Below are 23,033 nucleotides of genomic sequence, written 5' to 3' on the forward strand. Positions count from 1 at the left end.
AAAACTGTGTTCTGTAAAACTACATCATAATACTTCTTTCTTCCTAAATACAAATAAGTTTTAAGCTCTTCAAAATACATCCAGATTTACTGGTAATTTAATGGTATTTTTACCTATTTTCCCAAGTCTTTCAACTTCCTACACCATAAGTAACAGTCTCAAAAAACTCTGCTGAATTATTGGACCTCCAAGACGTTACTGCCAAAGTCAATCTGAAAAAAATTTTAACATTATAAAAAAATGATTTCAAAGTAGAGAATAAATTCCAAGGCAAAATAATTTAGAAATTTTGGAACTATAATGCTCTTATTACCAGAATGTACGAAACACTGATCCTTTAATTCTGCAACACTGCCTCAGACTCCCAGTTTCAAAACAACTCATCTTTAAGATGTCCATAACACCCGTTTAGAATAAATGAATTGCTGCTGTTCAAACTAGAAGAAAGTCTTTATCTTTGATGGTTCAGACTTAATTTACACAGAGATGGCTAAGTTTGGGCCTAAAATAAACGTGGTGTAGAAAGAGCACAGAACCTTACCAATCAACATATATCATACTCCATATGAATAGTTCTGGACCCTCACTGAACAGACTTTCAAATAATAAAAAATGATTAAACATTTGTAAATGTGGTGATTAACTCAAAATACAAAAAGTGCATTATCACCAATTATGTGCATTTTCTAGGACTCAGTTTAAAATTCAGACTCATGTTTAATAGTAGTAGTTCAATTAAATTATGGCATTTGAAAAAGGTTATACTACTGGGGAAAGACCACATAAACATGCTTTTTCAGAGAAGATATGTTTGGAAAACAATAATGAATAATTAATATTGCCTTAACATTTCTAAAATCACATGAAAATGATCATCTCCGATTACCACTTCGGTAAGTTTTTTTTGTCTTTTTAGGGCTGCGCTCGAGACCCAGGCTAGGGGTCAAATCGGAGCTGCAGCTGCTCGCCTACACCGCAGCCACAGCAACGGAGGATCTGTGCAACATCTGCAACCTACACCACAGCTCATGGCAATGCCAGATCCTTAACCCACTGAGCAAGGCCAGGGATCAAAACTGCATCCTCATGCATACTAGTCAGATTCGTTTCCGCGGAGCCATGACAGGAACTCCCACTTCACTAATACATGGTATGTTACTGTACACTTACTAGTAACCAAAACACACACAGAACAGACTCCATAACGAATATTCAGAATCAGTTATTTTCATGAGCTCACATTTCTGAGACATTAAGATTTGTTTCTGAACATACAGTACTGCAATGTTGGCTACATAAAATAAGTAGAAAACCATTTTGAGAGGAAGCTCAATAATTAAGAGGCTGTATTGCATTTAAGGATTTAACACTGGCTATATACAAAAGGGAAAACATTTCAACTAGAAATACTTCACATTTCTGGAGCTCTCTCTTTTTAATATGGCAACATTTAGCAGCTTACCACTCTGACATTTAAAAATCAACAAGAATAGTGCTACTCTTTTATCCTTTGGTTCCCAGTGACAAATAATGCAGTAATAATGCCTCTGGTTTTCAGTTCTTCTTGAATGATATTTATTAGCAGAGAAACCTGATGCTTTAGCTGAAATTTGGCAGCCCAAGAAGTGCACCAACTGCTCCAAAATAGCCCTGTATAATTTGAAAACAATTGTTAAAAGTAGTGTAAGCTTTCAAGTTAGCATGTAATAGTAACCACTATTAAAACACAAATTTGGGCTGCTGCTTCCTGTCTCAGGGCTGGAGAACCTGAGCATCATTTTTCCCTTAGAATCGGACACATCCCTTCCCACAAATGTTTGGATGCACCATAGTGCTTCCCAAACATCCCTAACACCTCTGTGGATTGGGTTTGTAGGAGCAGCCAACTCCTAAAAAGGGGTCTGCCTGGCCACAGAAAAAGAACTTTCTTTGTAGATGTTTTTAAGGTGATATTTTAGTAAAAAATATGCACTACATAGAATATAAACCTAGAGTGAGTCTTGTGCCCTATAAGGCCCTCTCTTCCAAGGTTCCCTCAACTGACCCTCATGACAACTCACCCAGAGCCAAAAGAAGCTTCTCAGGTCTCACTTCTAAGGACCAAAGCAGCTTCCCAAAAACACATCTGAAAAACGACCCAGATGAGGGGGTAATGTCTCCAAGCTCCAGTTACTCACTAAGCACAGGGGTTCCTTGCACCTTGGGCCCCAACCCAGCCCTGAGACACCTAGTTACCAAAAATATTTCTAAAAATAAAATTAAAGACAAATGATTCACACTTCGAAAATAAAAAAATAAAAAAACACAAATTTGAGTACAATCTATTTAAAAACATTTATACAGAAAGCTACCAATTTATGTTATCAGCTATTGTACAAAACTTAGAAAAAAAAAAAAAAACCCTGAATTTTCAATATATATACACCTTTGAAAGACATTTTTTTTTCTTCTCCTTTTCTGGGGCCACTTCCCAAGGCATATGGAGGTCCCCAGGCTAGGGGTCGAATCGGAGCTGTAGCCACCAGCCTACACAAGAGCCACAGCAACAAAGGATCTGAGCCGCGTCTGCAACCTACACCACAGCTCACGGCAATGCCGGAACCTTAACCCACTGAGCAAGGCCAGGGATCGAACCCGCAACCTCATGGTTCCTAGTTGGATTCGGGTTAACCACCACCCCACGATGGGAACTCCTGAAAGACATATTTTTATAAAGTATGGCTTCTAGATGCTAAAGCTCCTGGGACTATTACAGCAATTCTGTGCTCCCCTCCCCTTCCTGAAGAGAATTCCTTTGGCTCTATCTGCCATTCCTACAGCAGAGGGCATTCGAGGTGGAGCTGTAGGAGAGCACACATTCTGATTTGCATAGAGAGAGCAGTGACAACGAGGGGTGAGGCTGTGGTGGGAAGACTAAGATTTTTCACTTCTAGGTTATGTATTTTTTCATTGTTCACATTTAACATTTGTTCTCTCAGGGGAGAAACAAACAAACAAAATATACTATTTAACAAAACAAATCCACTAAGTACATAAGCAACCCCCATACTTAATGAGTAGATCGCAGACACAGCTCGGATCCTGTGTTGCTACGGCTGTGGTGTAGGCCGGCAGCTGTATATCCAATTAGATGCCTAGCCTGGGAACCTCCACATGCCAATGGGTGTGGCTCTAAAAAGCAAGATAAATAAATAAATAAAATAAAACCCACAAAATTTGGAGTTCCTGTTGTGGCTCAGCCATAACAAACCCAATTAGTATCCATTAGAATGTGGATTCGATCTGTGGCCTCCCTCAGTGGGTTAAGTGTCAGGTGTTCCCATGAGCTGTGGTGCAGGTAGCAGACATGGCTCAGATCCTGCCCTTGCTGTGGCTGTGGCTGTGGCTGTGGCGTAGGCCAGCGGGTGCAGCTCTGATTCAACCCTCAGCCTAGGAACTTCCACATGCCACAAATATGGCCCTAGACAGCAAAAAAATTAAAATAAAATTCACAAAACTTTATTTTTATATCATACCTCATGCTCTAGAAACAATGCTTTCAGTTGACCTTTTGACCAGTAGTCCAGTGCATATGCCAAAAGTTTCATTGAGAGAGTATTGACACGTAAAAAGTTTCCAACAAAGACAACTCTGTTTATTTTCTAAAAGAAGAAAAGAAAATGACTTGAAAAAAGAATTACCACGTAGATTTTACAATTCCATAGGGTTTACATATGAGACTTCAACTTATAACCGTAAACCACTACTACCTTTTATTAGTGCATACTACATTCCCAGTATATACCTCCACAGTCCTCAATGCTTAGAAATTAATTCAGAACATGCCACTACACTTGTCAAAACCCATAGAACGCACACTAAGAGTGAGCCCAGGAGTTCCTGTCATGGCTCAGTGTAATAAACCCCTATCTAGTAAACTAGCACCCTTGAGGATGCGGGTTCAATCCCTGGCCTCACCCAGTGGGCTAAGGATCCAGCGTTGCTGTGAGCTGTGGTGTAGAGGTCACAGATGTGGCCTGGATCCTGTACTGCTGTGGCTGTGGCATAAGCCGGCAGCAACAGCTCCAATTCAAACCCTAGCCTGGGAACTTCCATAAGCTGTGGGTGCAGCCCTAAAAAGAAAGAAAAAGAAAAAAGAGTGAGCCCAAATGGAAACTGTGGACTTAAGGCGATGATGGTTCACTCATTGACTACCTGGCGCTGGATACTGACACTAGGAGAGAGAGGCTGTGCATCTGTGGGGTCAGGAGTTTATGTGAACTCAGTATTTTCCACTCAATTTTGCTGTGAACCTAAAACTGCTCTAAAAAGTAGCAACTAATTTTTAAAAAATTCTGGAAAGACCCCATTTAAGTATAGATGAGACTTGTTTTGGAAAATAGCGAATAAATACATTTAAGCAAAGTAATTTGGAGAAATATTACTGATGAGATATAGGGAGACAAACCAAGGGAAAGTATTTTAAACGTGTTTAGGACTTTTTTAAAAAAGCTGTAGGAGTTCCCGTCGTGGCGCAGCGGAAACCAATCGGTCTAGGAACCATGAGGTTTTGGGTTCGATTCCTGGCCTCGCCCAGCGGGTTAAGGATCTGGTGTTGCCTTGAGTTGTGGTGTATGTAGTTCACAGATGCAGCTTGGATCTCGCGGTGCTGTGGCTGTGGTAGAGGCTGGCGCCTGCAGCTCTCATTTGACTCCTAGCCTGGGAGCCTCCATGGGCCGTGGGTGTGACCCTAAAAAAACAAAAAAATAAAGGTGTTCCCGTCATGGCTCAGTGGTTAATGAATCTGACTAGGAACCATGGTTACGGGTTCAATCCCTGGCCTCGCTCAGGAGGTTAAGGATCCGGCATAGCCATGAGCTGTGGTGTAGGTCGCATATGTGGCTCGGATCTGGTGTTGCCGTGGCTCTGGTGTAGGCCGGCGGCTACAGCCCCGAATAGACCCCTAGCCTGAGAACCTCCATACACCTCGAGAGTGGCCCTAGAAAAGGCAAAAAGACAAAAATAAATAAATAAATAAACATTTTAAAAGCTGTAAATTGTGCCAGCATGTTGTAGTTTGTGTGCAGCAATGAGATCTCAACTTCAGACTTCAAAGCTGGAGAGCACCGCTGGGGTATGCCCACCCAACCCCTAGGCGTCCAGCATTCCCTGGCCCCAGCCTAACTCATCAAGTCACTCTCTCTGCTAAGATTCTCCTCATTAATTTGGTTCCTTAGGTGCCTCTAAGATTAGGAAATCACAGATGGAGGAAATGATGTCTGAGTTCCCAGAAAACCTATTTCTACCCTCACAGTAATGTATTTACTTTTGAGTATACCATTTTTTGCACAATTAGTTTGAAGAGTGTTAACTATGGCCTTAATCACTATTAAATCAGGAGTTCCTCTGTGGTGCAGTGGCTCAGGTCCCTGCTGTGGTGCGAGTTCAATCCCTAACCCAAGAATTTCTGCATAGCTTCACTATGACCCCCCCTCCCAAAACCCCAATGAACCAAAAACCCTCCCCCAAAAACCCATTAAATCAATTGGCCAGTGAAAATTTGGATCTACAGGGCTAACAAAAAAGGTCCCCAATTACTGCCAGCACCAGAAAGTAAAATATTTCCCAAATCTCGTTCACCTCAATTAACCTACTACACTGTTACTAAGAAACTCAAAAGATAATTCAGAGGATTAATTTGAGTCTTTGTACAGTTGTTTTCTCTGATGGAGCCTCCACTTCCCCAAACATCTGCATCTATGACTCTCTTACCTTCAAATCTTTGCCTAAGAGTCAACATTTTCAATAAAGCCTTCCTTTAACTACTCAGTAACTCAGTAAGCAAGTAGCCCCTTGGGTCTACTCCCAATTCTCTTCTCATCTTTTCTCTTTTTTTAAAAAAAAAAAATAGCATTGATCACCTAATACTTACTAAACAAACAATTTACTTATTTACACATCACCTGAATGGCTGTAAGTTCTACAAAGTCAGGGATCTTTTTTTTCCGTACTAGCGTATCTCAAGGGCCCAGAACAATACCTGGCACGTGGGTATTCTCTAAGTATTTTTTCAGTGAATAAACAAACAAATGAAGGATTCCTTCAAAAAGTAACACTCCCAACTCACTTGTAAAGTATTTGATATTTATAAAAGTTAAATGTCTATCATATGAAGGCAGATTGTATATAGTCTTCTTCAAGTAGAAATAGCCCAACTATAAGGTCAATGCAGCAGAATATGCTTTTGATAAGTATACATCAATCACTCCAATTTCATGTGAAGAGCAGGACTCAGTGCCTTCATAGCCCTGTACAATGCTGCTTGATCCATATGCAACAAGGCAGCACTGTAAAGAAGCCGAGGGCAGTAAGCAAACTCCACTAATCAAATGTAAGGTTAACAGCAAAAGGGGGAAAAAAAACCAACAGCCTACTTTCCATAATTAGTTACCTCAAAATGTCTTATGGTTTAGAAAGAAATTTCTTTTTCAACTTCAAAACATTTAGATTGTGTATTTCTGAAAAGGTTTCTGGATAAATAGGAAATGTAAATCTCTATCCATATTTCTGATTTGAATCATCTGCTACTTTCTTTCAAGGTAGTATCACAATTGGTAGTTAGCAACTCACATTTTTCATATAACTAAAATTTTTTTTACCTCATTAACAGCACACATTCGTGCCACAGAACCAATGTTATTGGTGATGGTAACTAAAGTAGCTCTTGCTAGATCTTCTTTACTAACAGATTCTCGCTTCTCCTTATAAATCATATTCCCAAAACTGCAGAGAAATGAAAAACAAAATCAAATCTGCTGATAACAAGCAACATTTCATACATTCTGGGAATAGAGCCTACAGATAAACCTACACATGTACAGAAGAAGGTATACACGTACAAGGTTATTTTACGGACTCAGTGAACTGCACATAGCAAAATACTGCAAACTACCCAAACATCCATCAAACTATGATACAGCCACACAATGAAATACCATGAAGCTGTTAACAAGGGAGGGAAGAAAAGGGGGTGGGAGGAGATGGGGGGGTGGAAGGGAGAGAGGAAAGGCAGGAAAAGAAAAAAAGAGATGCAGTCAAACAGACTAGGATACATTGCTGTTTCAGATTATACAATCATCCACCTTGACCCACAGGGAATTGGTTCCAGAACCTTCCTCAGATACCAAAATCTCTAGATGCTCAGGTCCCTTGTATGAAATGATGTACTATTTGCATATAACTTATGTACATACTTTAAATCATTTCCAGATTACTTTTAACACTTAATACAGCATAAATACTGTGTAAATAGTTGCCTGTGGGCAGCAATTCAAGTTTTGCTTTTTGTAACTTTCTGGACGTTTTTCCCCCCAAATGTTTTGAATCCGAGGACGGCTGACTCCGCAGATGCAGAACCATGGATTAGGAGAGCTGACTGTATACAGTATGCTATATAATGGTATAGAAATGCTACCTTCTAAAAGCTACCTTCTATAAGGGGAGGATAAGGATATTTTCTTTTTGCATAGAGAAACATTGGAAGGATACTTAAGAGTGAATAAAAACAGTTTCCTACAGTGCATTAAGAGGAGATTTCTTAAAGTATATTTGATTTTAAAACGACATGAATGTTCAAAACTTAGAACTCAACTGGATGAGAAGGAGCCCCCTTAAAACTTCCTGATATACTGCCCTCTAAAAACTAAATAAGCAACTTTAGTTACAACATAAATGTTAAACTTACCTCGATGCCACAGCCCAACCAGGCAGACCAAATCTTTCATAGTCTCCTCCGTAAATATCACGGACCAGCTTGTCAGCTTGGGTACTGTCACCTTTGGATGCCATTTCAAGAGCCTCTTCAAAACTTTCACAGCCAGTCAATAAACTACACAAACCCAGAAAGGTACCCCCTCCAAGGCTAAAGAAAATAAAGAAGCTTGGTAAGTTCCATATACACAGTGTACTCTTTCTCTTAAGCAAAAAGATGGGGCCCTCGTTTGTTCAATAAACACATGAATACAAAACATTGTTAAAGCTAAGAAAAACACAGAAAAACCAAACCTGTCAACAGACTAAACCAAAAGAAAAAAAATCTTGTCATGGAAACAACATGACACAGAAGACCTCTTATATCTTCTAGTATCTTCACCTGATACCTTATACTCTGTAATTGCTAAAAAACGATTATCCCTGTGTGTGTGAAAAACATGTTAAAAGCTAATACCACATGAATTAAAAGGAGAAAAATTGTAATTATACATGGTTTCCAGGAAATAATTTCGTGAAAGGTCAGTTTACGTGGGCTGACAAGGCTGAAATCAATTCAATGTGATACATTAATATTTTCATGACTCTCCAATGACTCAAAAAAAATTTATGTCAAGCTGATCATCATGTTATAGGTAGAAATTTAGGAGTTCCCACTGTGGCTCAGCAGGTTAAGGACCCAATGTCTCTATGAGGATGTGAGTTTGATCTCTGGCCTCACTCAGTGGGTTAAGGATCTCATTGGCTGCAGATGTGGCTTGGATCTGGTGATGCTGTGGCTGTGGTGTAGGACTCAGCTGCAGCTCTGATTCAACCCCTGGCCCAGGAACGTCCATATGCTGCAGGGGTGGCCATAAAAAGAAAAAAAAAAAGAAGACATATACTTGCTTCTAATATTATTTTGGATATGCTCACAAGAATGAAAATCATGTCACCCTAATCCCTTAACATCAAAACCTTTGCTCCCTAGTCTCATCTAAATTTTTAACAGGTTCTGGAGTGCCTGTTGTAGCTCAGCAGTAATGAACTTGACTAGTATCCATGAGGATGCAGGTTTGATCCCTGGCCTTGCTCAGTGGGTGAAGGTTCTGGCACTGCCATGAACTGTGGCATTTAGGTTGCAGACTCGGTTTGGATTCTGTGTTGCTATGGTTGTGGCGTAGGCCAGCGGCTACAGCTCTGATGTGATACCTAGCCTGGAACTTCCATATGCAGCCAAGTGCGGCCCTAAAAAGTAACAAAACAAAACAAAACAGGTTCTATTTCTGAATTACTGCTGAAATTCAGTTAACAAACTGAACTTCTGTCTTTTTGAAGTTGGGTTTTTTTATACAAATCAAATTTAAAGTAGCCTAAAGTTTTTCTTCTTCAATTAAATAAGTCTCCGGCTTCCTTAAAAGCTGATAAAGTACATATCAGAATCATAAGGAAAATTTTATAATCTCATTCCACATTCATATTTAAGGTATTATAAAAAAGAGCTCATGTTTAATCATCCTCTGAGAATTAATTACAATGTCGTCCAATATACCACTTAAATGTGGGTCAAATACACATTTAGCAAGCTTTAGGCTTAACTATATCTATATAAGTGAGAAAAATGGGTTGGAAAATAAAAATGTTATTGGAATCATTCCAGATAAAAATTCATTCTTATCTTTATGGAAATTCTAATGCCAACTGAAGCTAACTGAACAAAACATAAACAATTAAGAGTCTTTACAGAAATGCCTTATAAAACAGTATTATCTGCAACACAGTAATACTTACACATCTACCTTTTTAGCTATTGCACAATATACATTATTTCTCTGATGAAACTAGCATTAATGTACAGATTTCACATTTTCTGTGTATGAACCACTATGCTTCGGTTAAGAAAAAAAAGGTTACTACCTTGTCCCAGTTACTCGTTTATAGTTGTCTTTGGAATGGACTGCTAAAATACTGACTCCTGAACCAATGTTTACTACCAGCAGTGGATAGGGATCATCCAGGTTAAAAGGCATCTTTTGGCATCTCTCGGGTTCTGAGGCATTAGCAAAATAATAGCACTCTGCTTGTCCATTGAAACTGACAGAATCTATATACAGCAAGCCCTTTACAAGGCAGTCAAGTTCATCCAGTTTGTGCAGGTGGAGGTTTCCAATCTATTAAAAAAAAAAAAACACCAAAAGGAATTTTATAAAGTGAACAAAGGACAGCTTTCAAAATACTTGACTCAATTATGCTATATAATTTTCACAAACATTACAAAACTTCAAAATCATCTGTATCTCCCCATGTTTTCACTTGTTTTCTTTTTTGTCAGTCTCTTAGGGACTTCTTTTAGTCCAGTGTGTTCTCTGTGGTGGTGGTATTATGTCTGTAGGCATTCTGGAAATCTGTGGAGACATTTTAGTGCTCACAAAGATGAGGAAGGGCGGGGGGGGGGGGACCAAACTAACATTTAGTGGGCAGGGACCTGGGGTGCCAGACATCTGTAATGGATGGGGCAGTTGTGCAAAACAAAGAATTAAAACCTTCCTGCATTATTTCTGAATGTTCTGACAGATATTGTCAGCAGTATGAAAATTTGTTTATAACTATCTGAACCTACATAAACACAAAGTATCTTATATATGTGTATAAACATAAGGTATTTCTACATGGTTTTAATATATACTAAATTTACCAGGAATGCAACCAACATATAAACTGAGAAGTACTGCACTTTTTATTGTTTAGAATTTGTTTGGGTAGTTTAGCATCTTGGAAAGTTATGTCACTACAGCAACACCACTTATGGTATTTGATTCTCCAATAAAACATACCATATCAATCTAGCATTTGTGGCTTTAGAAATCATGGTCAATCTATGAACATACAAGCATTTAGTACTAACTACGTCACCATGCTCTGGTGATCGTACCAGAGAATCTACCTACTGATATATAATCTTATTCCTAGCTGAGTTCTGAGTGCCTAACACAATACCTGATACACACTAGATGCTCAAATATTAGCTCAAGAAATGACTGAGCACTAACAAAAACAAATATTATAAAACATCATTAGAAAAAAAATTAGTACTTCTTGGGAGTTCCCGTTGTGGCTCAATGGTTAATGAATCCAACTAGGAACCATGAGGTTGTGGGTTTGATCCCTGGCCTCACTCAGTGGGTTAATGATCCGGCGTTGCCGTAAGCTGTGGTGTAGGTTGCTGTGGTATAGGTCATAGACGTGGCTCAGACCCTGTGTTGCTGTGGCTGTGGTGTAGGCCAGCAGCTACAGCTCCAATTAGACCCCTAGCCTGGGAACCTCCATATGGCGAGGGTGCAGCCCTCAAAGGACAAAAAGACAAAAAGATAAAAAAAAAAGAAAGAAAAAAAGAAAAAAAAACCAGTACTTCTTTGAAAAAAAAATTAAAACCCTATAATCTGGCTAATAGTATTTCCAACAGCCACGTGAGCTGGTTTCAAGGACACTGTTTTTGGCAAGAATACTGCAAAAATTAAATATCACACATCAAAACAAACTAGTTTCAAATTCATGAAATTTATGGTCACATGATTTAAAAAACTTAACAAATCAGTACTACTCACCATAAAAATTTTTAGTAAAAACTTGAGACTTTTTTTTGTCTTTTTGCCATTTCTTGGGCCACTCCCGCAGCATGTGGAGGTTCCCAGGCTAGGGGTCCAATTGGAGCTGTAGCCACCGGCCTATACCAGAGCCATAGCAACACAGGATCCGAGCCGCGTGTGCAAGCAACACCACAGCTCACGGCAATGCTGGATCCTTAACCCACTGAGCAAGGGCAGGGAATTGAATCTGCAACCTCATGGTTCCTAGTCGGATTCGTTAACCATTGTGCCACGCCGGGAACTCCTAAAAACTTGAGACTTTTAAACCACCCCAAATTACATGAGATTCACATACATGAGCCGTAAGTGACTGCTTATGATTTTTACAGACTTTTCTTACATGAATTTGAAAAATTAAATGGTCCCCATCCAACTTTTCAAGGGAAACAAATTTTAGTAGATCCAAATACCAACTTTTTAAATCTTTTATTCTAATGAGAAGGACTGGAGGCTTGGCAAACCCCTACCAGCACATAAATCAATGCTTACATGATCCTCTTGCCACATCCAAATAATGCTCTTCGAGATAGCAACAGGCAGGGCTGAGAGTATATAAAATCCAAGAAAAAGGGGCAGTAAGGACTTTCATTCAGGTGTCTATTAATCAAAAGATACAGGTTTCAGTACAACCCCTACGGGGAACAGTATGGAGGTTCCTCAGAAAACTGAGTATAGAACTACCATATGATTCAGCAATCCCCCTCCTGGGCATATATCCAGACACAACTACAATTCAAAAAGACACATGCATCTGTATGTTCATAGCAGCACTATGCACAATAGCCAAGATAAGGAAACAACCTAAATGTTCACTAATGAATGGATAAAGTGATACATATATGGAGTTCCCATTGTGGCACAGTTGAAACGAATCCAACTAGTTGGGTTTGACCCCTGATCTCGCTCAGTGGGTCAGGGATCCAGGAATCCAGTGCTGCTGTGAGCTGTGGTTGTGGTGTAGGTTACAGATGTGGCTTGGATCCCTTGTTGCTGAGGCTGTGGCTGGCAGCTGTAGCTCCAAATTGACCTCTAGCCTGGGAACTTCCATACACCACAGGTGCAGCCCTAAAAGAAAAAAAAAAAAAAAAAAAGAGGGGGGGCGCGCGCGCGCGCGCGCGCACACACACACACACACACACACACACACACAGAGGAATACTACTCAGTCACAAAAAAGAACAAAATAATGCCATTTGCAGCAACATGGATAGAACTAGAGATCTTCATACTAGTAAGACAAATACCATGTTATCACTTATACATGGAAATCTAAAATGTGGCACAGATGAATCTATCTACAAAATAGAAACAGACTCACAGACATAAAGGTCTGGTGGTTGCCAAGGCAGAGGTGGAGTGAGTGGGATGGACTAAAAGGCTGGGGTCAGTAGAAACAAACTATTATTTTTTCTTTTTTTTATGGCCATACCTGCAGCATATGAAGTTCCCAGGCTAGAGGTCAAACTGGAGCTGCAGATGCCAGCCTACGCCATAGCCACAGCAAAGCCAGATTTAAGCTATGTCTGTGAGCTATACCACTGCTCACAGCAACATCAGATCCTTTCATCCACTGAGTGAGGCCGGGGATCGAACCCACACCCTCATGGATAAAAGACAGTTCTTAAACCACTGAGCCACAATGGGAACTTCCCAAACTATTACATTTAGAATGAATAAGCAATGAGCTCTTACTATATAGCACAAGGAACTATACCTGGTCTCTTGGGATAGACTATGACGGAAGATAATATAAGAAAAGGAATGTGTGTGCGTGTGCGTGTGCGTGTGTGTGTGTATACATATATATATATGGGTCACTTTGCTGTAAAGCAGAAACTGCACATTGTAAATCAACTATACTTTTGGGGTTTGGGAAGATGGAGGCCCTAGGAGAGATGACTGGATAATACTCAAAAAAACATGCAAACACATAGTGAAAATATTTTAAGCTCCATTTATATCTGGCTTTGCACACTGACAAATTCACTGAAGTCTGCTTTTACTGTAACTTTGTACCAGTTCCCAAACTCAGCAGGTTTTACCATATTATGTACAACAGGCTCAACTCTGGCCCATTTTTACTCATTGCATAAAGATGTTTAAATGGTCCAATCAAAAGCAAGTCATGAATACACACCTCCTCTATTATCAACAGATAATAATAACCTAAGAAACTTGCCGGAAAGAAACCTAGCCTCGTATTTTAGAAACTGAAGAAAATGGGAATCAATTTTCACCTCTGAGATACCTACTGTGCGAAAATCTTTTTCAAACTTGTAAGCACCACCTCCCGTAGCACATAGCACCGTGTGTAACGTTGAGAAGTTTTTATCTCTTCCCATTTGGATAAAAGTAGGCAGGTCCTGGGTTGGGAATCTGATAAAGTGCAAGTTTCCTCTTCGGCCAAAAAGTGTTAAATCTTTCAGTTCAAGGTGTACATCTCGAATACCAGTGGATCCATAGGCTACATTAGAAGTCAAATATTTCCGGATACTTTTTAAGCTCTCAACTTCTTCTTGTTCTTCCTCTGCTGTGATATCAATAGGTTCAAAATATGAGAGCTTTACCAGAGTTCCCCCGATGTCCATGCCAAACCATGGGAAAGCTGTGGATAAAAAATAAGTCAATGAAAATATATATTGATTTTGGAAATGCAAACTAGAAACTTACAATCAGCCAAACTTTATTTACCCTGAATCATGCATTCAGTCAATAATACCTATGAGGCAAGATATATCTTCTATGTGCAACTAACCCTTTTCCCTTCAAAGTGTTATTTTGTATTTTTTTTAAAAACCCATAACCTAGGGGACCTGTAGCTGGGCCAGGGCCTTTTAACTCCTGGTCTGGCAGGCATTCCTTTCCACTTATTACATATTCATCATGTGCCCCAGGAGATTTGGGAAAATGTGGACCAATTTGGTTTTAATAATAGGTCATCACCTAGGGCTGAAAATGTTTCAAATAAGATTTTAATGTAATAAAATCAACCTATAATCACTTCAAGTAACCCAAGGGAAAGGTACCTCCTTAAAAAGAACTCTTTTCCTTTGCTCATTAAGCTTACTAAGCTTCTTTAGTGCATCTGGTTAACAAAATTAGCTGCTGATAATGTGGAAGGTTAAGTCTACCCGGGGACAGGCACGCCTGAGCAGGTAGCATCATTTGTATTTGGGACTTGGTGCCCTCTCGTTAACTGAGCTCTAAGACTCTGGAAAGGCCATTGACCTCTTGAATCTTAGTTTCCTTAAAAGTCTGCTTTTATTCTCTGAGATTTTTTTCTTTTTTCTTTTTAGGGCCACACCTGGCTAGGGGCTGAATCAAAGCTGCAGCTACTGGCCTACACCACAGCCAAAGCAACCAGATTGGATACTGACTGAGTCTGTAACCTACACCACAGCTCACAGCAACACCAGATCCTTAACTCACTGAGCAAGGCCAGGGATCAAACCCTTGTCCTCATGGATACTAGTCAGGCTCCTTATCACTGAGCCACCAAAGTAACTCCCTATTCTCTAAGATCTTAATCATGATAGAAACTCAAAAATAATTTAATACTTAAGATACATAGATTACAGGAGTTGTCTTGTGGTGCAATGTGTTAATGATCTGGTGTTGTCCCTGCAGCAGTGTGGGTCCAGCGCTGTGGCTGGCGTGGGTCCAAACCCTGGCTTGGAAACTTCCACATGCTGCAGGAAGAACCAAAAAAAAAAGATATATAGATTACAAAATGCCAAACATGTGTATTAGTTTTTGATGTATACATTGTCAAGAAAAATTAGTTCCCTCCAAAATTCTACTTTGTTTCTTAAATATTCATACTTATTTGATATGTACGTACCATTAGGAACCAGGGATACACAATTCAACAATTCAACAAGAAAGCATCAATACCTTTCCTTATTTCAGAATTTACATTCACTGAAATTAGTAAATGATACTAAATATAAGGAACAATTCTTATTATCTTCTGCTGGAGAAATAGTTCATTTGTTTTTGTATTTGAAACTCTAGTTGCAGATCCAGATCTACATTAAAGACAATCCTCACAAAGATGGGAGTTCCCTGGTGGCCTTGTCACTGCTGTGACGAGGGTTCTATCCCTGGCAGGGAACTTCCACATGCCAGGGGCGGGGCCAAACTGAAATTTCCTTTAAAAAGTAAAATTACAGGGAGTTCCCATTGTGGCGCAGAGGAAATGAATCTGACTAGTATCCACAAGGATGGGCGTTCATTCCCTGGCCTTGCTCAGTGAGTCAGGGATCCAGCGTTGCCATGAGCTGTGGTGTAGGTTGCAGATGTGGTTTGTTTGGATCCTGTGTTGCTGTGACTGTAGGCTGGCAGTTGAGCTCCAATTTGACCCTGGGAACTTCCACATGCCACAAGTGTGGCCCTAAAAAAAGCAAAAGAAAAAAAAAATTACTTAAGACAATGTTTTAGGAGTTCCCATCGTGGCGCAGTGGTTAATGAATCCGACTAGGAACCATGAGGTTGCGGGTTCGGTCCCTGCCCTTGCTCAGTAGGTTAATGATCCGGCGTAGCCGTGAGCTGTGGTGTAGGTTGCAGACGCGGCTCGGATCCCGCGTTGCTGTGGCTCTGGCGTAGGCTAGTGGCTACAGCTCCAATTCGACCCCTAGCCTGGGAACCTCCATATGCCGCGGGAGCGGCCCTAGAAAAGACAAAAAAAAAAAAAAAGACATTGTTTTGGAAAGTTATGGCCATTGCATCAAGACCCCAAACAGACACTGTGCTTTTGTCACCTATAGATTTTTTTTTTTTTGCCACACTTGTGGCCAAGTCCCGAGTCAGGGATCAAACCTGAGCCATACCAGCAACCAGCACCACTGCAGTGACAATGCTTAATCTTTAACCCTACCGCACAAGATAACTCCCTGTGAGTTCCCATCATGGCTCAGTGGTTAATGAATCCGACTAGGAACCATGAGGTTATGGGTTCTATCCCTGGCCTCGCTCAGTGGGTTAAGGATCTGGTGTTGCTGTGAGCTGTGGTGTGTGTCGCAGACAGGGCTTGGATCTGGCATTGCTGTGGCTGTGTCATGGGCCGGCAGCTACAGCTTCAATTAGACCCTTAGCCTGGGAACCTTCATATGCCGTGGATGCGGCCGGCCCTAGAAAAGGCAAAAAGACAAAAAAGAACTCCCCATCTATAGATTTGTATAAACTAAGATGCTGAAGAAACTAAATTGTCTCAACGGAGGCCATCTAAGACTAATCTCATACCTAGCCTGTTCTCTTAGAGCTGTATGCTTTTTTTTTTTTTTTTTGGTCTTTTTAGGGCTGTACCTGCAGCACATGGCGGGTCCCAGGCTAGGGGTCTAACTGGCCCATGCCATAGCAATGCCAGATCCAAGCTGCATCTGCGACCTACACCACAGTTCACGGCAAAGACGGATCCCTAACCACTGAGTGAGGCAGGAATTGAACCTTAGTCCTCAGGGATGCCAGTCAGACTGTTTCTGCTGAGCCATGATGGGAACTCCCAGGGCTGTATGCTCTTAAAGGAAGGGTATAGCTGACCATGAATTTCTTAGTAACCATTAATATACAAAACTAGAACATTCTAAGTCCCTTCTTTTGCATAGAGATCCTTTCAACAGTGGAGTTCTGGCATTCATCTCCTCATGCCAGAGAAATAATCACCATTCAAAAAGTATGTGGGAGGCAATAAGAACACAGAAGACACATATTCCTAATTATGATCCACTTGTTTCTTTTAGAGTAAGTGATCTAACTTCCTTTGCATTAAAACAAATAATTATGCATGTTATTTTGTCAATAACCAAAATAAGAGGGGTAAGGGGCCCAGAGCTCAAACGTTATTGATTTATAATAAAAATATGAGGTTATTAAGTACAACCATAGGCCCACTAATGATTCCATGAGGTATAAAAAATATTTTCAAAGAAATTAGGCAAATTTCTGTATCTACAGTTTTGCTGCTTCCAGCCAAGGGACAAGTTAAAAGTAGGTCACCACTGCCTAAGCAGCCTACTTCCTACATATAACCTAAACATTTCTCATTCTTTTGGGAATAAAACTCTCCACTATCAAGGTGGAAAAGAAAAGAACCAAAATACATTTAAAGAACTAAACACACATACCATAAATACAAGTACTTTGATAACTGCAAATAAACACTACCTTCTCCAAACTTTGAGCATTTTCTAGAATCTTTCAGGATCTTTTTGTCTGGCCTTCCAAAAAAAAAAAAAATATATATATATATATATCTCCTATTTTATTTCCTACCTCAGTCTAAGAGAGCAGCCATTAGTTCTGCATAAGTAACAAAAATATCCAGAACCACCATAAGCAGAGTACTACCAAGAAATTATCTTTCTTACCAGGTAGATTATGTATGCAAAAGAAGAAACCAACATATTTGATCCCCCTTTAAATGATGAAACAGAAGATAATCTAGCCACGAGAGCAGAGAGTTAATTTCTAACAAACTATGTTATAAAAAGTTTGGTATCTTGTTAAGTGTTGGTAAGGACTAGGGGAGAAGCATTAAAGAACTATTTAATTGCTACTGGCCCCAGATTTTAGCCCAAAGAGATCCAACACTAAACCAGGATTTAATGGTTCTTTAGCAGAAAGAGAAAGCAAATGCTCAAAATGTTCTAAATATTAGTGGATTATTTTAAGGAATAAAATTGTGAAATGGGCGTATGCGCTGATAAATTTTAGATATGATTTAAGTTCTTATATAAAAGACAATTTCATTCTTCCAATTTTCATTCCAAATAAAAATTCTGGAGTTCCCGTCGTGGCGCAGTGGTTAACGAATCCGACTAGGAACCATGAGGTTGCGGGTTCGGTCCCTGCCCTTGCTCAGTGGGTTAACGATCCGGCGTTGCCGTGAGCTGTGGTGTAGGTCGCAGACGTGGCTCGGATCCCATGTTGCTGTGGCTCTGGTGTAGGCCGGTGGCTACAGCTCCAATTCGACCCCTAGCCTGAGAACCTCCATATGCCGCGGGAGCAGCCCAAGAAATAGCAAAAAGACAAAAAAAAAAAAAAAATTTCTGGGGGAGTTTCCACCGTGGCACAGCGGAAACAAATCCAACTAGGAACCATGAGGTTGTGTTGTGGGTTCGTTCAATCCCTGGCCTCGCTCAGTGGGTTAAGGATCCGGTGTTGCCGTGAGCTGTGGTGTAGGTTGCAGGTGGGGCTCAGATCTGGTGTTGCTGTAGCTGTGGCATAGACCAGCAGCTATAGCTCCAATTGGACCCCTAGTCTGGGAACCACCATATGCCGTGGGTGCTGCCCTAAAAAGCAAAAAATAAATAAAGGAAAGTAAAAATTCTGTTTTAAAACAGACTAAGAAAATAAACCATCTTCATACCTTCAGTATAATTCCTCAGAAGAGCATAAGAAAAATTTTTTCTCCCTTTCTGTAAATTAGTTACCTCTAAGGGGAATTAGAAACTACCATCTCTAACTACACTTCACTATTTACTGGAAGTGATCTTTCTTAAGTAATATTCAATTTACAAAACAGGCCAAATTACATAGATGCAAACAGCGCAAACATGCTACACACTTCTTCCTGGTCTTGACAAAAATTTCAGGTACCTTACTGCTTGGATTGGCCAAGCAGGACCCCAAATGTACATGGCACCAAATTAAAAAAAGAAAACACACACTCACACACTTATCTTTTATTATCACCTGTTAATCATGTTACATACACACAAGTAAGCAAAACAAAGGCTGAAAATCCTCTACCTTTAAAAACATCATGTCAGTGGATGTACAGAGGAATTATCACTGTCTAGATTTTTTTTTTCTACTTAGGTAGTGTGAAAAACAGAAGTAAGGGTAATGAAAACATTGCCAACTGTTTTGGTTCTAGCAAAAAATTTTCATTAGGTTAATGTTTGATTTCATTTCTCCTCTGGAGCTGAATGAACACATCATTTCAAATGCTCATTTTTCAGTTATACAATCTAACGGATGAAGCCAATCCTTTTCTTATTTTCTGGTTAAATACATGCATCTGGTTTATAAGCTAGTATATATTAGTGATGTATCAAAAAGCAATGTTTTCTAACACTTAGGTGAGTAACTGTAAGAAAGTGTGTGAAGACCAAGTCACTTGTTTTTAAACAGCTTTTAGTTATTAGTGCTGCTCTAAGGATTCAATCTGCAATGCATGTAAAGATAGTGCTTTACAAACTAAGTGCTCACTAAATTTATAATTATTAAAAAAAAAAGAAGCCCTGAACAAGAACTCAAAAACAAAACAAATGCATCTTTAACCTGAATGGTTTAAAATATCAGAAACAGTACTTTCCATATATACACACACACATATATTTCCACGACAGTTCATAACTGCAATACTTTCTTGCCCACACACACACACAAAAAACCAAGATGGTCTTTGTTTTTACTATAAAGAATTGAGTAGACAATAAATTCACCTTTTATATATAAGGGGAAAATGTTATTTCTGACTTATAAATTACATTAGCTGACTTTTTTTCCAGCATAATTCCATTTTAACATTAACACATAACACAATGTAGTAATAAGCAAATTACTTCTAAAATATAGGTGTTCTTTTATTTCTCAATCTACAGTTTATAACTTTTAAATGTTATCTTTGCTAGATATAAAATACCTTTGACAGACATGGTATCCACACCTGATTACAAGTCTGTTCAAATCAAATCACTGTCATTGCAAAAATAAAATACCATAAGGGTCAGAACGCTTGCCATAATTAAACTCATTTTACTAAAAGGAAACTCTAAGACAAACAGAGAAAACGTATGTGTTGAGGGAACATGTCCAATTGTTCTACATTACTGCATCTGTTCAAGATTCATTTAATTCAGCAAATGTAAATTAGAAGTGTTTCTATATTACTGTAGTTTAAGCCTTCACATCACTATTTTACAGACTCCTGAGCAAGAACTCTTTAGCTATCATTTAAAAAAAAAAGGTTTTAATGGGCAGGTAAAACTGCCAGATCAGCAAGGTTTGTGATTCTTTAAGTATTTAAAGTATGCCCTACAGGTGCAAAAGGAAGAACACAGGACCATGAGTAAGCCCTGAACCTCATTTAACAGAATTGGTGGGTGCAGCCTTGGAAGAAGGTACTCTGGGGCTCAATAAATTCAATTTCCTCAGCAGAGTTAAGACCAGATTACCTCACGTTTAAATAAGAGCAGTTTTCAGAGTGCTGGGATGTTGCCTCTCCGTGGAGGTTTTCGAGAAACCTGTCCGCACGAAGCTGATATCGGTGCTGGTTTATAGCAAATTTCCTAAAACTGTTAAGGAGGATCACACGACACCGTAATATGGCAAAACACCAATACAGTGCTAAGCTAAAAGCACTCCTAGCTCCTCTAGAAGAATGTATTTCAAGTAAGACAGCCACAACGGCCGAGTGATTAAATACTCCACTTAGCGGAGCAAAAGGTTTTGAAAAGGCTAAAAACAAAAGGAAGCAAATAAAAGTTGATCCACTGTCCTAAAATATGGAAAGAACTTTTTTTTGAAAGTACATGCTATCAAGTCCTAGAAAAAAATCTCTATTTGAGTAGTCTACCAAAATATTACTAGTGGCAAGTTCCGACTGGCGGGAATACGGGGGACTTTAACCTTTACTTGTGTTTTTTAAAAGACAAACTTGAACTAGTAGTTACTCGGAACAAAAACAAACCAGGGCAATTATCCACTGTATGTTCCACACACAGCCTCAGTTATAACAACAATGACAACTCCTAGGAACCCACCGCGATTTCAAGGACACAAGCAGAAAGCTCGGAAATCAGTTTAAAAAAAAAAAAAAAGGTGGTGGCAAATGTCCCCGCGCAATTTGACAGCCGTGACCAACCATTTTCAACTTCGGAGAAAACTGGGAACGCTGTCTGGTAGATCTCGTCTTGCTTGGCAAAACCCGAAACAAAAAATTCTCCCTTTCCCTCCCAGATCTCGAGGAGGAAGTGGGAGGAAAGGCCAGGGGGCGGCAAGCGCTCAGGTGCGAGGATGGGGAGTGAGCCTCGAACCGGCTGCTCAAAAAGTCCCTCCGCCCCCATCCCGTGCAGGGCGCCGACCGGGAGCGACCGACTTCGAACCAGGCCCCTCCGCCAAGAGGCTTCCAGACGGGGCCCAACGTGCCCTCCCACCCCGGCAGGCCCAAGCCCTCATCTTACAGGGTTTCTTGGCATCCTTAATCTTCATGGCGTCGGCCTAAGAGAGGAGAGGCAGCCTTCGGGTCCGACTCGCAGAGGGTAGTGGCTAAGACTGGAGGTGGCTGGGCCGCGCGGGGAGGCCCGGCCGGTTCCTCCCCTCGGGCCGGGCGGGGCGGGCCAAGGGCGGGGCGGCGGCGCCTGAGGCGAGGCCCGGCCCAGGGGGCGGCCCCCCCACCCCCGCGAGGGGCGGCCGGGACCGAGGGAGCAGGGGAAGGCCGCCGGCCTCGCCGCTCCGGGCCCCCCGCCGCCGCTCAAACAAAAGGCCCCGGTCCCCCAAGCCACCGCCGCCGCCGCCGCCGCCGCACTGAGAACTAGCCCGCCCAGGCCCAGCGTCCACGTGACGAGAGCACCCCACCCCCCCCTCCGCTCTCCGCCGGCTGCTGGGGATTGTAGTTCCCCAGGTCGCAAGACCCCGCTCTCAGGCTGCAGCGGTACAGATGGACTACAAAACCCAGGATGCATCGCGGCTCCTCCTCCCAGTCCCCTCCGCTTCCGGGGATCGCCTCAGAGTGGCCCCAGAGAGGAGGGGGCGGGGCCTTAATCACGCCAGCGGCTAGGAGACCAATAGTGGCTGATGTGGGCGGGCTGCGGAAGTCTAGAGCTCAAGCCTCGCCCAGGCGGCGAGAAAGAAGGAGAAGGGGACGTCTTGCTTGGGTAGTAATGGCTGTTTTGCAAGTGGCAGACTTCCTCTAGAGGCAAAAAAACCTGGTTATTGTGCCAAAGAGGGCTCTAAATACAGGGCTCTAGAGCCGCTCTTTAGACAAACCAGTGAGTGCGTTTGCAAATTAAAGTCATCCTCGAAGGAATCCCCTGGCTTAATTGAGACAACTCCAAAGCTGGTGTTGGAATAATGATTATCATAATAGTATACGGTAATGATGATAAACACTTTTGGGGAATTATTTAATTCAGTAATTTTGTTAAGTGCGTGCATTTATTGTCCATCGCTGTTTTTTTTTTTTGGTTTTTTTGGGGAGGGGTATGGAACTCTTCACGTATTTGCGTGTCATCCTTGCGCAGGGTCCATGCTAATGTATATCATTCCAGTTTTAGTATATGTGCTGCCAAAGCGAGCACTATCTATTGCTAATTTCGAAGATGGGACAAGTCACACGTGGGGCACGTGTTCTTTGCCACGGGTCCACGGTTCCCTTCAAGGGGCTTTGTAGCCCAGCTTCCCCTTCCAATGAGGAAATTGATTCCTAGAGAAGAAAATTAAGCGCTCTAGTTCTTACTCTTGTCCCGCCGTCTCCTAGATTCTGAGTCTTACAGCTGGAATAGGAACGGAAGTCTTCTCCTGGCTTCCCCTCCTCCAGTTAGCTGACCAGGAATTTAGTGACTTCGCAATAGGTGGTTTGAGAGTCGGCAATGGAGGATTGAGCTTTATGGCCCCTTCCTTGTGGAGGATATGACAAGGGTTTTGAGTAAGGAC

The 23,033-nt window shown here is 41.0% G+C and overlaps 1 protein-coding gene and 1 non-coding gene across 3 annotated transcripts; both read right to left on the reverse strand.

Annotated features, from left to right (window-relative positions):
• Positions 1 to 1,012: 1,012 nt before the first annotated feature.
• Positions 1,013 to 21,884, reverse strand: PANK3 (pantothenate kinase 3). Of its 2 annotated transcripts, none has more exons than XM_047784030.1 (7): positions 13,628 to 13,695; positions 11,865 to 11,917; positions 9,646 to 9,899; positions 7,724 to 7,900; positions 6,639 to 6,762; positions 3,516 to 3,641; positions 1,013 to 1,650 (listed from the first exon to the last, which is right to left on the reverse strand). In XM_047784030.1, the coding sequence occupies exons 2-7, from the start codon at positions 11,880 to 11,882 to the stop codon at positions 1,600 to 1,602; spliced, it is 750 nt and encodes a 249-aa protein (XP_047639986.1). In that variant the 5' UTR covers positions 11,883 to 11,917; positions 13,628 to 13,695; the 3' UTR covers positions 1,013 to 1,599. The 2 variants fall into 2 exon arrangements, with proteins under 2 accessions (XP_047639986.1, XP_047639906.1); XM_047783950.1 differs by lacking the exon at positions 11,865 to 11,917 and adding an exon at positions 21,563 to 21,884 and having other exon boundaries at positions 1,014 to 1,650; positions 13,628 to 13,980.
• Positions 21,885 to 22,576: 692 nt separating this feature from the next.
• Positions 22,577 to 22,678, reverse strand: LOC125114138 (U6 spliceosomal RNA). The gene has a single exon (XR_007131707.1). It is a non-coding gene; the product is annotated as a U6 spliceosomal RNA (small nuclear RNA).
• Between the last annotated feature and the right edge of the window lie 355 nt (positions 22,679 to 23,033).

Source organism: Phacochoerus africanus, chromosome 1 (genome assembly GCF_016906955.1).
Source record: "Phacochoerus africanus isolate WHEZ1 chromosome 1, ROS_Pafr_v1, whole genome shotgun sequence".
NCBI lineage: Eukaryota > Metazoa > Chordata > Mammalia > Artiodactyla > Suidae > Phacochoerus > Phacochoerus africanus.